The 15,534-nt window shown below is 42.4% G+C and overlaps 1 protein-coding gene across 3 annotated transcripts in view; it reads left to right on the top strand.

Moving 5' to 3' along the window:
* The window catches only part of ACAP2 (ArfGAP with coiled-coil, ankyrin repeat and PH domains 2), a 116,107-nt gene that overhangs the window by 86,924 nt on the left and 13,649 nt on the right, over positions 1-15,534 (top strand). For 2 of the 3 annotated variants that reach the window (XR_002100641.1, XM_019532936.1), the window contains exons 11-18: positions 4,905-4,956; positions 7,312-7,412; positions 8,601-8,706; positions 9,104-9,312; positions 9,498-9,567; positions 10,486-10,580; positions 12,817-13,001; positions 13,782-13,874. Coding sequence is in view for 2 of the 3 variants with exons in the window: in XM_019532936.1 (XP_019388481.1) it covers positions 4,905-4,956; positions 7,312-7,412; positions 8,601-8,706; positions 9,104-9,312; positions 9,498-9,567; positions 10,486-10,580; positions 12,817-13,001; positions 13,782-13,874 (911 nt within the window). In the remaining variant the exon portion in view is untranslated. The remainder of the gene's footprint in view (positions 1-4,904; positions 4,957-7,311; positions 7,413-8,600; positions 8,707-9,103; positions 9,313-9,497; positions 9,568-10,485; positions 10,581-12,816; positions 13,002-13,781; positions 13,875-15,534) is intronic. The other variant, XM_019532938.1, reaches the window with a different exon arrangement.

Here is a 15,534-nt window from a genome sequence, read left to right as displayed (position 1 = left end):
GGTAGGTTTAGGTTAGATATTAGGAGGCGCTACTCCCCGGTGCTCTTTCCTGCCAAGGCAGGGGGTCGGACTAGATGATCTACCTAGGTCCCTTCCGACTCTAGCTACTATGAAACTATGAGTGGGACACGGCAGATCAGGGACGGGACAAATAACACCTGCAGATTAGGGCAGGAAGCTGAGCAGCAGAATAGGTAGAGGGGATCAGAGTCACACTCAGGGAGGATGCACGAATTTGTGACACTTGCGGAAAAGGTTGGGCCCCACTGTTCTAGTGCACGCATGGTTTTCTTCTCCAGTGGAGGCTGTGTTGAAACCGTGAAGCAAGGAGTGTTGTTTGCCTTCTGTGTTATAAGTAGAGAGCATGAGATCATTTGGATGCCTTGCTGGGTGCTTGGGACCTGACTTGAAACCTGTTTATGTTACTAGGAAGGTTTCTTGTTGACTGCGCTGCCTTGGATCAGGCCGTTGTTGAGAGGTGTTTGTAGTGGGTAATGCAGCTGCCTGGCAAATCGTGAGGCCAAAACTTTTGTTTCTTCTTTGCTTGAATCCTCTTCCTTGATTCTCATAAAGTCTTGACTCTGGGCAGGACACATAAGGCAGATGGAAGGCAGTTTATGGTGTTGTGAGAGAGATCCTCCATGCCTCTTGGTCTCAGGGCTGTGAACACCAGCTGCACATGTACTGTGTTCAGATATATAATGTATGAATATGGAAAGTGTAACTGCAGTTTGATGAAGATATTAGACTGACAGCACAAAATAGATGCAGAGAAACCACATTAATAATGTGCTTCATTGTATTTGTCTTGTTTTATTTATAACTCATAAATACTGCACAAACAGGTTACTAAATGAATCATGAAAACTGCAGGGTGACATCATTGCCTTCTAACTTTACGTTATTATTTGCCTCTCATTTATTTCTCCCTTACTTACGTTTTGTCAGGTTTTATATTTTTACATGTGTGTTTTAGACGTGTACCTCTGATCATTTTTTCAGGCTGTTCCAAGGAGCTAAAATACTGCATTTTCAGTAGAACACATGCTACATGTGAGAGTTGTGTACATGTGATGCTGATTGACTTCAACAGTAACAGGAGCTGAAATGGAATATTTTTATAATGGAAAGTGTTACTAAGAGTGCAGACAACCAACGTGATAACTATGGAGTAGCCTATTCTGGATTTGACTCTGTAACAGCATCTCTGCCTTAGTTAATGAGGGTGTTTGCATTGAGCAAATAGCTATGCTAGGATGACATTGATTAGGCAGCGGACATGTGATGGATTCTGTGTAGTCACTACCCCACGTAGTAAAGTCATTGCATGTTTTTCAAGGAGTGACTTGAACCCGGGTATGAATTATGTACTATGTAGTCAGGCCATGTGTTATGTATGCATCAGGTCTCTGTTACCCTTCTGCTGCATAACAACATCCTTTTACTATGTAGGAAATGTCATGTGTCCACACCCAGACCTTACTTACAAGATGCTCCTAAAATGGCTCAGGAAGTCAAACCATTCCTCTTGTTAGTGGGAAGCCTTACATGGAAAATTACTCTTGTTTCTGGAAATACAGATTTGTTTAAATTCCACTTCTCTTTTATTGATAATGCATGTGTGTGAATGAAATGTGTGTATGTGGAAAACAAAACTCTTGGGAAATTAATTATATATCCTGAGAATTTTTTTTTAAGTTGGGTGCTTTAAGCCTTCTTCTTTAATTCTTCTGTATTTTCATATCATGCTAATTCTTTGCTTATTTTGCAATTTCATTCCTTTTCCTCCTTTCCCTTATATTTTAATCCTACCCCATTTTTTCACATGACAGGAAAAAGCCAGATCACATCAGGTACCAACCAGCTTCTTTTATATTTTCCCAGTGTTTTTGGCACGTAAAAGCTCTCCATTAACCCTGCATTTCATTTTGTTTACTTGCAATGGATATCAAGTGTCTTAATCTGTGAGAGCAGGAGGATTCTGCATGAGATGACAGCACAGCTGGTGTTCGGTGCCTTCCTTTTAACTGCTAAAAATGATTGATGCATTCATAATCCCAGAGGAGTAAAAAAACCCCTTAAATTTAGTCTCCACTTTCAGAATTTCCTAGAGTAGATACTAAGCATGTTATCTTGTTCTCATTTAAACCCTGGTAAATCGTGCCACTGGTTTTGAATGGGATTGGGAGCAGAACATCAGATGCTGATGTCTCTTGATCACTTTGTTTTGTTCACCTCCGAAACTACATGATTCAGTTTGCATAATCAGCAAGCAAACCAGCAAACAAAATGCTTCCTTATTTTTGAAAAGCTATAAAACTAATAGACGTTTATTGAATCACGTTAAGTTTCCTTTTCTTGTTACTGTCTTTTTTTTTCTTTTTCTTTTACATCTTGGCACCTTGAAAAGACTCTTCAGTCATTTATATTCTTTTCTATTTGGCAGATACTGACTTTTTTTCCCCTGCCCCCCACTCTTTCTTCCCACTTCTTTTTTGAATAAAATGAAGTGGCATTAGCTGTATTAGAAACTCTCGATGATATAGAAGTCTTTGTCTAAAAGTCTGCTTTGTGCACCAGTACAGCATTAGTTAAGTGCTATCATAGAGCCAATAGGAGTGGCACAGTTGACTGTACTGCCCCATCAAATACAGACCTGTCTTGTCTTCTGATGATAAATGATTTATTTAAGTGCATTCCTAGTAATACTTGGCTATGACAGCAAAGTTGTCCCCAGCCCACTTATAGGGATTAATCCTAAGAACATAGCAAGTTTCATTCCAGTAATACAGGAACTAAGGAACAAAGTGCTGGGCCATCAAGGATTTATTTTAGCTCGTTCCTAGCCCACAATCTCTTCCAGGTTAATTGAAAAGCAGAGGAGTTTCCTAGTGAGATTTGATCAGTTTACAATAGGTGATGAAATCTCAGTTGTTAAAATCACATATGGCATGTCTACTAGTGGTTTTAATCCATTGCAACATTTAGGTGACAGTTTTGTTTAAGTACATATAATAGTAATACGTTCACACATGTTTGTCTTCGATTTGTAGTTAATGCAGATTAATGAGTGTGAACTGCAGGGTATACTAAATAAAGCATGATGTTTTCAGCAAATTTTACTCCTTGTTTTTTTAAAAATCTTAAATTAGTAGGTTTCTTTAAATAGATCAGCTCTTTACCAAAAGAAATCATGGAGCAATATGAAAAACCTCATTGAAAAGGTCTCAGATGTGCCATGAATTTGTTGTACGTTACATTACAGATGCTTTATGCTTGCCAGGTTGGAGTTCACTCCCTGTAGTGACTCCCTAAATATTTAATTATAACAATGGAGTGTGTTGGATTAATAGAACATCGCACCTTTTATTTAATGGTTATTACTAGAAGTTTGCTCCATTGCATGTTATCTCTTGTGGCAGGCTGCATTTTTCCTTTTGTCTTGTGGGCTGCTTTCCTGGTCTGTAACTAGAATATGTATAACAGCAAAGAATAAGCCTGGTTTTATCTTTCTTTTTCAGCCTGCTTTATAGCACAACTATTGATTTTATTTCCTAGAAATAATCTACACTATGCTTGATTAATACATTTCTTCTAGATGGTAAAGGTGATACCTTTTAAGTGCTGTGACCAAAACTAAGCTGTAGTTAATAAGTACTTGGGGAAAAAACATGATAAAGACCTTTCCATGTTGGATCCAATTTTCTGAATCCACATTTAGAATGATATTTTATTGTGTTGGAGACCCTGTTTTAGTGGCAATCCTCTTTTAAAATGAAGTATAATTCCACAACATTTGGAAATATGATTATTAAAAGGTAGAATCTCATCTGACTACCTACTAAGTACTAACTGTTTTAACTTCTACAAAACTTTCCGACATGGGCCTGAATTTTCTTTTCTTAAGTCTTGTTTTCCTCTTTGTGTGCTTCCTTTCACAAAGGGCTTGTGGTGATTGATTACATGGGATGTTTTGTTGCTAGTTCTTGTGCGTTGCAATTCAATATTAATATTATGAGTAATGTAACCTTGCTATTTTCAGGAGTCTCTTACTTAACAATGCCCTCGGGCAAACTGACAGTGCAAAATAATGATGTTCTGTATGCCCTGTGTTTGTGGTAACAGCCGTAATATGACATTATAAGCCACAGGTGTATATTAACATGCATAAGTGTTCAACAACTTTGAGTCAGAACTCCAAAAAAAAACCCAGTGTGATTGGCACTTTGGGCTTCTGTTTCCTTCCCTCCCTCACTGTTTTCCAGTCCACAATGTGCGTTCACATTTTTTTTTTTGACTGCAAATATGAGTGTTAGGAACATGTCTTAAAAGAAATGAACGTGGGGTGCTCATGTAGCCTCTTGACTTCAGCATCTGGGCCTTTAAGAAACAACAAATACTGGGAGACTTGCAGTTAAAAATTGCAAGAGGTATTGACACTGCTGTCGTTTTAGCACCCTAGTAAGTTAATTTCTAAAACCTCTCTTGAAAGTATTTGTGAATGAGGAGTCCAGGTATTACTGATAAACAAACAAAGTAGGGTTAAATAGCCATTTCAGACTTTTAGCTTGCCATGTATAAGTGGAAATAATGTTCTTTGGAATTAAGCATTTTGTAATGAATAGTTTACTAATATGGTGATAACATGAATGCATTTATTTAAGACTCAAATTATTTAAAATTTGCTGTATTTCTTCTGTTGTGTGTTTTCTCTTACATTTTCACTTTTTCAATGAAAGCAACTTACATATCCTTGTGCAAACTTGTCAAAACTTACCAAAGCATAACTTTTGTGAATCTTTTTTTTTGTAATGTATTGCCATAGATTATGTGTTAGTACACTATGATCAGTAAGCACTGTAAAATCCGTGACATATTGTTTGGATGTCTTTTTATTTAAATAGACGCTGGTTCTCAATACAAAATAATCAGCTTGTGTACCAGAAAAAATTCAAGGTAAGTACTGTACTTCCATTAATAAAAAGGGTGGTATCCATTAATAAAATTAGGATGGGCTGCTTTCTAGAGCATGGGAATGAGGACTGAGAGGTGCTGCTGCTGACCTGCTGAGTGACTGAGCAACCCACTTATTTCCCAGCCTCAGTTCCCCCATATATACTGAGGGCAAGACCTGTTTTTGCAAACTGTTTCAGATTCCTGTATGACAGGTAAATCATAAGGTTATTATTTTTTGCTGATCCTGGTAACACCTCATAGGTAGGGGCACATCTCAAATGAGCCCACAGTGGCTGGAGATTCACTTTTCCCTGAAAGCAGAGTTGCTTTGAAATTTCATACAGGATTAGGTGTTGTTCTCTTTAAATTTCCTTTGCAATTTTTTTTTTCTGAGTTCTCTGGAAAATTGTAATAATAAGTCTTTGAATTTGGAACTTAATCAAAATATACCATTTTAGAATTGTTGCCTGATACTCCTTTAAAAATATTGTCTCTTGGTAAAACTTGGCAGTGGTGTGGCTTCTGGGAAGGTCTTAATCCTGAACATGTAAGCTGTGCGCAAAAACCTGATTACTTTGGGGCTGGGATCAAGTAAGTCTGACTGGCTTGTGGTTCATAAGGGCGGGTGAGCATAACATCCTCTGTCGAGTGTTTAGACTCCTAACATTTTATCCTTTGACAGAAGGCATATGAGAGCTTGTGCTTAGCTACTGGCACGTGCACTGCTATCAGCTGATAATTAGGACTGTATGAAGCTTCGGTCCCTGATTCAGCGGAGATTTGGCCCGATTCACTGGCTGAATCTCTGAATCCGAATAGAATCAGAGGTGCCTTTAATCTCTCTGAATCAAATCTGGAAAATTTGAAGATTTGGACATAGGGGCTTGTGAATGCTGTGATGCTGGGACACGTGGAGGGCCCCCCTGCACTCCTGTGGGATGCTCTATGCGCCCCAGCATCGCAGTGATCATGAGCCGTGCCTGCTACCTCAAGGCATGTAGAAAAAACTTTTAAAGCTGTGTCTGTCCAAATTGCTGATTCTCCTAATTGGCATTGAATCTCCAGATTCGGATTCAGCCAAACTGAATCAGGAACAGTGATCCAAATCAATTAATTGAATCACTGTCCCTGATTTGGGCCGAATCCAAATCAAATAGGCCCCACTTCGCACACCCCTACTGATACTATATCCCATGCTACTCTGTGATTAGCTGCATTACACCGCAAAGGTCTGCTCTGTCCACATGTGCTGATGCCCCCTTCAGACTTAACATTGAGAAGGAACCTCAAGAGTGAATGTACAAAATCTCTGTTGTAAAGCAGTTCAGGCTGCTACATAAAACATGCCTGACAAACCCACAGGACCAAGGCCCACAGCAATACGTAGCTTATCTCTTCCATGCTCAAAAATACCACAAGTTCCTTATGCAGCAGGACAGGCACTGCAGCTTTAGCTCTGTTTCGGGCTGGGGAGACCAGCCTTCTTTCATTCCCTTTGACACCCCCTTGGCAAGCGTGCTGTTAACCAACAGCTCAGGCCCAGGACCATCGGGGATTAAATGGTAAAAGACTGTCTTGAGAAGGGCACAGTAAACCTGAGGAGTGTAGCAATTCGGCGACACGTTCAGTGTCTCATCTTGTCTCTGGCAGGGGCAAGCCCATGGGGTTTTAGCGTGTGGTCTGATAATGGCGAGGTGAGTGCTTGTAGCTGGGAGAGGAGAGGGTATAAATTGTTATGGGGTTTAACTTCTGTAGGTCTGTCTTCAGTGTAGCGGGGTGTGTATATTTGTACATGACAATGCCAACGGCATCTTCACAGCTTTTTGTGCACTAATTTGTCCTGAACAGTCTTATGACAAATACACTTTTTGAAAACCCTCGTAAACTAGGGTGGGCTCTTTATAGATCAAATTTATTAAAGCTTTCTTAACCCAACCTCTGAATTTGCATTTGGGTTGAAGCAAGGGCCTTTTAAATGGGGAGCTCTGACTTTGAGTTGCAAACTGATCCCATATCTTCCTAGAAAACCCAGTGGTACTCATTTGAGAACTATGCTGCTTAGCTGATCAACAACTAGAATCTAATCAATTCTGTTCAAGTGAAAAGGGTATTCTCTGAGGCCAGCGTTACATTTCTGTGCACATTAATATTTAACTACGGACGTCCACCAGCACTATTGGATGTCTATTTACAATACTGTGGTTTAGATTAGGTTTTAAGCCCTTGGAACAAATCTTGTATGAAATAATAAATAAGTCAATAAAAAGAAATAAATCCATTGAGACTAGCAGAAACTTGATCTTCTCCCTCCATGCTCTAAGACTTGGACTTGTTTTATTCACTCTGTCTTTCCAGGATAATCCTACAGTAGTTGTTGAAGACCTGCGGCTTTGTACCGTTAAACACTGTGAAGACATAGAAAGACGTTTCTGTTTTGAGGTGGTCTCCCCAACAAAGTAAGTAGTAGTCTTCAAATCTCTTACGTTACTGTTGCAGCCTCGAAAGACAGGAGGCCTGCATCTCTTGGGAGCCGTTGCAGTAGGAAAGGACCTAAGCAGCTTGATTGGTTAAGATCTGAGAGCAGGAGCGTGTGATGCTGCAAGCTGCTGCAACTGAGCATTCGGTGGGCTTCTGACTTATGTTGTAAAGGTGCCTCTTAACGCTTGTGGTAACAGCTGACGGCAGGAGCTTGTTACGGGTTGTGTGCAGCCTGACAGTACTGGTGTGCTCATTGGAGGACAGGAGTTGGCTTCCCTCTTCTGCATGGTGGGAATAAAGCACAACCTAGCCAGTAATGTTAAATTGTATTTCCAGTGACGTTGAATAAAAGGAAAATAGTCCTGATAGTTTTAATGCAATATCTCAAGCTGCATGTTGTGGTATGATGTATCGCCTGGTGCATCTTCAGAGGCAAGTTAACTGCATGAACACGCAGTCATTCCCAGTTAGTGTTTTGTGGAATAGGTCAGCTGTTCAGAGCAGCGGGTGCTGATTTGTATTCACTGACACGTGTTATACTACTTTTTCTTTTCTTCTCTGATAATTTGTTTGCATTTTGCTTCTTTGCATCTCTTGCGGCCCAGTTCCACCCTTCTTTGGCTTCTCCCTTCCTGCACTTTCTTAGCCCTTAAGTATTACAAGTTTCACATTTGGTGACTTTATTTTCTCTGAGTTTACTAGCATGGGCAGCAGTTTTTTATCACTTTTTTAAATCTCCAAAATCACCTTCATTGGAATACAATTATTTCTTTGGCAGAACTGTAATCTCTCTTCCAAGGCTGATGTCTTGCTCTATTTAGGAGGTCATACACGCGAATGGGAGGTGAGGGGGCAAAGCCAGAACTTCAGATTAAACTGGCCTGTGGCTTCATGGAGTCTCATACCCATTGGTCATCATTTAGGTTTAAATGGTTTTGAGGCAGAGAGTATCTTCATTCTGTTCTTGTGAAAGGCAGTCCGCATTGTTAATTGTCAGTGTGTAATTTTAACACTCTCCTGAATAATATTTATGGAATGATGCACTAAGGTTGATAAGTAGGTATTTGCGTAAGAGGTTTTGATTTTGAATAAGTGAGTCTGTCCTTTACTCTGATCCTGTTGGTCAGTTTGTCTGAATCTCAAAGTTTACTTTTCCTTTGTTGTAGAAGCTGCATGCTCCAGGCTGACTCTGAAAAGCTGCGGCAAGCGTGGATTAAGGCTGTTCAGACCAGTATTGCTACGGCGTATAGAGAGAAAGGAGATGAATCTGAGGCAAGTAAATAACTGGGCTCTGAGAGGAAAATAATAATAGAATGAATTATTTCTTATCCTTTTTTTTAACAACTTCTAAGCACTTGGATGAATTGCAGTGATTTTCATTTTTTTTAAGACTTCCATTGAATGGACTTTCCATCTAGCTATGGTTGTTTTGAATCGTTGCTCTTTTTTTTTTTGTAGTTGTGATTGAAGTGTCCAGCATAACTGGTTATTGCTGTGTCCTGACCCCAGATCTCTCCTGAAAACTAAAGCACTTTTTACAGATACTTGGCTTTCACAGGGCAATGTGTGTAGTAGTAAGCTTCCCTTCATACTTCTGGGAGTTTCCCCCAGGGCCACAGCAAGGTCAACCACTCTGACTCTAATCATTCATTTTTTGTCTTTTTTCCAGAAACAAGAGAAGAAATGTTTCCCTTCTGCTGGGAGCCTAGAGCCTGGCAGTGAGTGTAAGGAGAAGCTGTTAAAAGGAGAGAGTGCTCTGCAGCGGGTACAGTGTATTGCTGGCAATGCCTCCTGCTGCGACTGCGGCCTGGCTGACCCGCGCTGGGCCAGCATCAACCTAGGAATCACGCTGTGCATTGAGTGTTCAGGGATACACAGGTAGGTAAACACAGGTCACTTTGTGCAGTGCCCTGAGCTGTGCTTCTGCCTGCTGCATTTGCACAGAGGAAAGGTAAGAAATCCTAGAAGTAGACAGAGGTTGATCAGCAGGAAATAGTTAGCCTGCCTACAGTATAATAGTGTGTATAATAATGTATTCAGATATGGTTACTTTTTCTGTCTAGGAGTCTAGGAGTCCACTTTTCGAAAGTTAGATCGTTAACATTGGATACATGGGAGCCAGAGCTTCTAAAGGTATGGTAATCCTTTGAGAGTAGCTTTAAGTGGTGGTGACAGTTTCCAGCAGATTGAAATAGCTGTTTTACTGTTTGCTGCCATAGAACTAGTGCTTGGTAGAGTTTATTGGGCCACAGAGTCTGTCTAGCCCCAGAAAGCATAACATGATTAACATCTTAATCTTCTGTTCACATCATGTTTTTACTTAACCACATGAAAGCTAATAAAGTTTTAGAATTACCAACTGTAAAGTACAGTGAGTTTTAAAAAAGGGGAATTCCTAATACCTCCAACAGTACAGGATATTAATTTGTAATTTCACTGTTTCGCAAGGCAGTATTTACTGTAGTTGTTTCAGCATTTGTATGAAGGCATTAATCAGAAATGTGATTTTATAAAATCTTTAGCTCATGGCATGATGTGAATATAAGCAAATGCTATTATAGATTTGCACAGTTGGGCCGGTGGTGTGAAGCCTTTGCTTCTGCTGGGGGTGGTTTAAAAAATATTGGGCATTCAGAATAAGCCCCGTAAAAGTGGCCTTGCAGATGGGGGTACAGATTTCATGTTTCCACCTTGGTGATCTTCATATCAAGCATGATCTGTGAGTCGAGCTAAGTTTTTCCTTCCAGCCATGCCATCAGCAGCATTGCAAGTTCTGCAGGCTGCGTGCTTTTTGTAGGGGTGTCTGTGCAGCCCTCTTGCTGTCCGTGGTTTTGCACAGAACAAAGTGTGCTGGGGATGCAGGAGATGAAATTGATGGAACGAAGCTCAAGGTACAGTACCCCTGCTACGTGCGGTGGGAGTTTTGTTAATAAGTTCATACCACTGAAAGATCCTGTGAGATACAAAGACCATGCTGAAGTATTAGCTGTCCATCTGGGCATGATGTCTCTCTTACACTTGTACTTTTAATTTTGTTTGTTTGCCTTGTAGCTTATGTGTGAATTAGGGAATGATGTTATAAATAGAATATATGAAGCAAAAGTGGAAAAAATGGGAGTAAAGAAGCCACAACCTTCAAGCCAAAGGTAGTGATTTTAATTTGGTTTTATTTATTTCCTCTTAAATGGAGTTGTAAATGCATTGTTTTGCAGTACAAATAGAACTGAATTCTGCTTTTTCCTACTGCTTTGTTCCTGTCTGGTATCACTGGTCTTTGTTAAACACTCAATGGCTTTCAGGTTTCCTGAAGTCACCTGGTAGATCAGCCTATTCGTCTGCTCTGCCACATTGCATCTCTTAGTGTTTCCCATGACAAGGATGTAAAAGCCTCTTTTCAATAACTTGTTATCAGACATTCCTGGTAAAACTAATGTGGTCCAGCCAAGCTGTTTGTGGCGGGGGAGGTTAACGGTTCTGCTGGTCCTTGGTACTCTGCTGTTGTACAAGCTCCTTCACTCTGTTCAGCTCCTTCCCTGCTTCTCCCTCATCTCCCCCCAGCTCCCTCCTCTCTCCAAAAACTCACGTTGCCCTTCTCTCCCCCCTCAGCCTTCCTTCCCTGCCTTTTCCTGCTCTCCACTGCTGCATCTCCACCTCCTTGCTATCAGCGTTGTCACTTCCCACCATAACTGCTACCTCCCGCTTAGCTGTATTGCATCTGCTGCCCCATCCCAATGTCCGTCCGTTCGTTCTTTTCTGGAGCCCTCATTCCAACTCCAGTGAAGTCACCACTTACCTCATGCCTCAGTTCCTTGCTGAAAGGCAGTTGGTCCTTTGGGCTCAGTTTGTGTGAATTCCCTTGCTTCTTCCCTCCACCATGTGAAGATAAGATTGCCATGAGCCACCTTCTCCACCTTCTGTTTGGCTGCCTGTTCCATGTAGGGTCTCTTTTTGCCCATTTCAGATACTGTCATGTGCTGTCCTTCTACTTCTCTGACAGTGAAGTCCTAGACCTCCCTTCTGTCTCAGGGATTTTAGCTTCTATGCTAATGATGGCCTGACTCCACGGCTCCTTGCTGCTTCCATCCTCCAGCTCTGGCACACACCTCCATTGGCTATGATCTCTGCCTCTCCATCCATCAACTTAATCCTCACCAAACACTGGTGTTCCCAAGCCCTGTTGTTCAGGATCCCCTCTTGGATCACTGCTGTACCTTACTCACCGTGGTTCTCCTGTCTTTTCCTCCCTTCTCCTCCCCAGTGTTTCCTCCGGGCACAGTGCTGCTCTGCTGCTTTTGCCCTCTCCTTCTTTCCCTGACCGCACACGTGTTGTTCACTCCATGCTTATAGTCTTTAACTGCTTGATTTTTTTGGCATCCACCATTCCTCCTGCCAGGCTAGCCCCCACCTCCTGCTCTCCTTATTTTTGCTGTCTTCCCTTGGCTGTCAGACTTCTCTGACCATAAGTTCACCATTTCTTGGCTGCTTCTTCCTCTGCCCCACACAGTACTACTTCTCTGCCCTTTCTGCACTGCATGTGCTTCCTGGCTACTGTGCAACAACCTTCAGCCATGCAGTTCTTCCATCCTAACCTTGGTGTGTCCAGAAGAGGGGGGCAGCTGGACATACCCCACCCACCTGTTACTGCTCACAGGTGCCAAATCCAGAAATGCAGCAGTGGAATGGCTCTGAGGGGTTCCCAGTGGCTGCTTGCAGACAAGCTGGAGGCTGAGGCCTCAAACTGTTGTGACAAGTGTCCCAGGCTGACTTCACTGCTGTGTTTCTGTGTTGGGTGCAGCCCAGGGGGAGCATGCAGGGAAGACATCCTCAGGAACATCTTCCCCTGCCAGGATTGCAGGTTAGGCATGCTCTTTCTCATCTCATTCTTCTCTGTACTTTGAGGACTAGTTGTCCTCAGTCATGTATGGAGATAGTTCCATCATCCTTTGTCCTCTCTTCTTGTAGAGAACTTTCCTGTTCACTACCCAGTGCCTTGCTGCTTGTCTTCAGTTTTACGCGGTTGACTACCAAGCTGTGCAGAGGGGGGGTGGTGTGGAGACCATACAGGACCTTTTGCCTGACCCCATTCCCAATAATGTCCTAACTATTTTTCAGCAGCTTCAGTGATGGTGCTGTTGTTTCTTCTTCTGCTAATTTGCTTCTGTACTTAGTTGATCTTAGCTTACTCCTCATTACTATAGTTATGAATTTTGCATTTGAAAGGTGGAAATATTTTTCAGCTTTCTAAAAATAAAATAAACTGTTTTACGTACAAAGGATTCAAGTGCCAACCACAAAATGTTGGTAGTGGTTTTTCTGTGCATGTGTCCAGTGTTCGTTGTTGTATTAAATGTAGTTACATATTATTGATTTTGTACATACCAGGCAGGAGAAGGAGGCGTATATCCGAGCGAAATACGTGGAGAGAAAGTTTGTAGCTAGACATCTGGCATTAGTGTCTCTTCCTGAGGATGGAGCGAGTGCTGTGCCGCAGCACCAGGAGGAGAAAAGGCACAGCAGCTCTGAGAGATCCCCTCAGACAGACAAACATGGTGCTACGTCTCCTAAAGGTACTGATTCTCCTCTGGCCTTTCACTTACCAGCACATCCTTTTTACATGTTGCTGGCATTTTTGTAGTTACTGAACTGCACTCTCAGTACAGAGAAACCAGAACGGTCTCAGTTGTTCAAAGCCTGTTTTAGACCAGGAGGAAATAGTGTTTCTTTTTAAATGTCAAGTGTGTGACTTAGGAGCAGGGGATTTGTAATTCCAAAATGTACTAACAACCTTCTCTCCTCCTTATTTTTGTTGTCCTAAACTTTTCCAATGCTGTTCTCTCCTGCCCTCTTCCCTCCTCACTGCCTGCTTTGTGCTTTGCTAACCTGCATGTCCCCAGCGGTTGCTGTAAGTAGCGACGAGGCAAGGCGGGAGTCTCTGTTCTGCCCTGATGAGCTAGATTCGCTCTTCTCCTACTTTGATACCTCTTCAAAACTGCGTAGTAGTAAGTACGACTGTCACAGTGGGTCCAGCGTCTGCAGTAGTGGTCCATTGTGTGGTGTGACCATCTCTGTGCCTTTAATGCATTGTCTCCACGCTCCTGCACTGCTTTGTATTTCATGAAATAATTTAAGCTTTTGACTTATCCTGACCTTGTCTCTTGCTGTGATGGCATTTGTGGCATGAATTATTTGTTACACGCATCTGGACCAAGAACAAGTACCTTTTTTTTAAATGATAACTGGTAATGAATTCAGGATTAAGTGTAAGAGCTTGCTTTATTATCATGGTGTCTGTGCAAAGTGGGTGCATCAGTAGGTCATACTGTAATGACTGTTTTTCCTAAAAACAGTAAGAAGCAATGACAGTGGGATCCAGCAGAGTGCTGATGACAGTAGAGAGCACCTCGCGGCCACCATATCCGCTAACAGCTTGTATGAGCCAGGTCAGTTTGGCTTTGCCCTGAGAGAGCTTGGGGTTAAATGATTCCTTTTTCTGATGAAAAAAGCAAATTGCTACTACTGCATTTACCTGAATCCAAGATGACGTTGAATTTAAGACAAACCCCTCCTGTTACATTTTATACATGAAAAAATGTACATTTGTTATACCTTTCCATATATAGCAGGTAAATTTAAGATGGCCCTCTAACAAATTGTGTCCTGCTCCTTCCCTGCCACCCCCCACTGCAGCAGGGAAAGCAGTGACAGGGGCAGGCGGTGGGGGAGGCAAGCAGTCAGACCTCTGTCCCTTACCTTCCCCTCCATGCCTGCATCCCCTGGTGCTTGTCACCCGCACCCTTCCCCCAGAATCACTTGGCCCCTCTGCTTCCTGCCATTTCACCGCCTGTGCCCCTTCCTGGCCACTCCCTCCCTCCCTTTGCTTCCTGCCCACCCAGCATATGGTCACTCCGGCCCCAGCTCTAGCCAAGCAGTGGCAGCAGTGGCTCTGGCCCCAGCCAAGCAGCAGCAGGGGCAGTAGTACCAGCTCCCTGCCGCTGGACCCACTGCCCCATCCCTGACCCACGTCGCTAGCCCCAGACCCACTGCAGCTGCTGTTTCCAGGTAGCAGTCATGGCAGCAGCCCCAGCCCAGGGCAAGCTCTGGTTAGAGCTGGAGTTGGAGCCACAGCAGCCACCTACCTTGGACCAGTTCTCAAATCCAAGACGAGGCTCCTCATCCCATCCCATCCTGTCCCCCTCCATGTTGAATAGGTTTAAAAAAAATTCTTCACCTTGGATTCATGTAAATATGGTAGATGGTCCTGGTGCAGAGGAGCCTATCCAGTGCCTCTCCTGTTCGAAGCACTGGTTCAATGTAGGTAGAAAATCGCTGCAAAGGAACTGCAAAATGGGAGAGGAGGCTGGGAAAAGCTAAGGGTAGCCTTAGGAAAGCAGCTGAATCCTCCTGAGTCCAGTGGTTAAAGCCAAATTGGATTTTCCAGTCAGAGTGCTTAACAGAGAAAGCAGAGTATTGCCTTCTCGGAAGGAAAGCTACTGGCAGTGAGAAACCTCTCACCTTAACTGTCTTTAAAGAAAATGCAAGGAGGTCTCTCTCGTTAGGGACATCAAAGCCCACAAGAGGTTTATTTGTGTCTTCGTAGATGGACTTCGAACTAGCTCAAACCATATAATTTACATACTCCTGCAGTTTTTCTCTGTTGGCTTGTTTTATTGCTGTGCTTTCAACTCAGATAGGGGATGCATTATTTCTTGAAAACCTGCTCTTTTTACTCAACAATTTACTACTGGGGCTACTGGGAATGTCTTCATTATCTTGTCTTAAAATTCTGAGCCTGGACAAGTGGGTTCTTCTGCTGTTCATTGCTGTCAGCAGAAAAAAAAAAGTCACTAAAAACACAAGCTGTCATAGTTAAGCACTGTTTTAGACAAGTTAGGCAGTTTGTGGGCACAGTTCCCCAGGTGGAAGGTAATGGTCTGGGTCCTTTTGAATGCATTCAGATACTAAAAGAAACATACTGAATTTGATGAACTAAGCCTTTTTAAAAAGGTGTCCCTCTAGCTCAGAAGTGGTCTGTCAAACTTTATACCTCAAAACCTTACCAAAAAACTGAAAATAAAGTTAAATTTTAGCTCAAGAGGTGGA

The sequence above is a fragment of the Crocodylus porosus genome, unplaced genomic scaffold (assembly GCF_001723895.1).
Source record: "Crocodylus porosus isolate Cpor-Errol unplaced genomic scaffold, CroPor_comp1, whole genome shotgun sequence".
Lineage (NCBI taxonomy): Eukaryota > Metazoa > Chordata > Crocodylia > Crocodylidae > Crocodylus > Crocodylus porosus.
The sequence above is the reverse complement of the archived record's forward strand: the minus strand, read 5'-3'. Positions and strand labels throughout refer to the sequence as shown.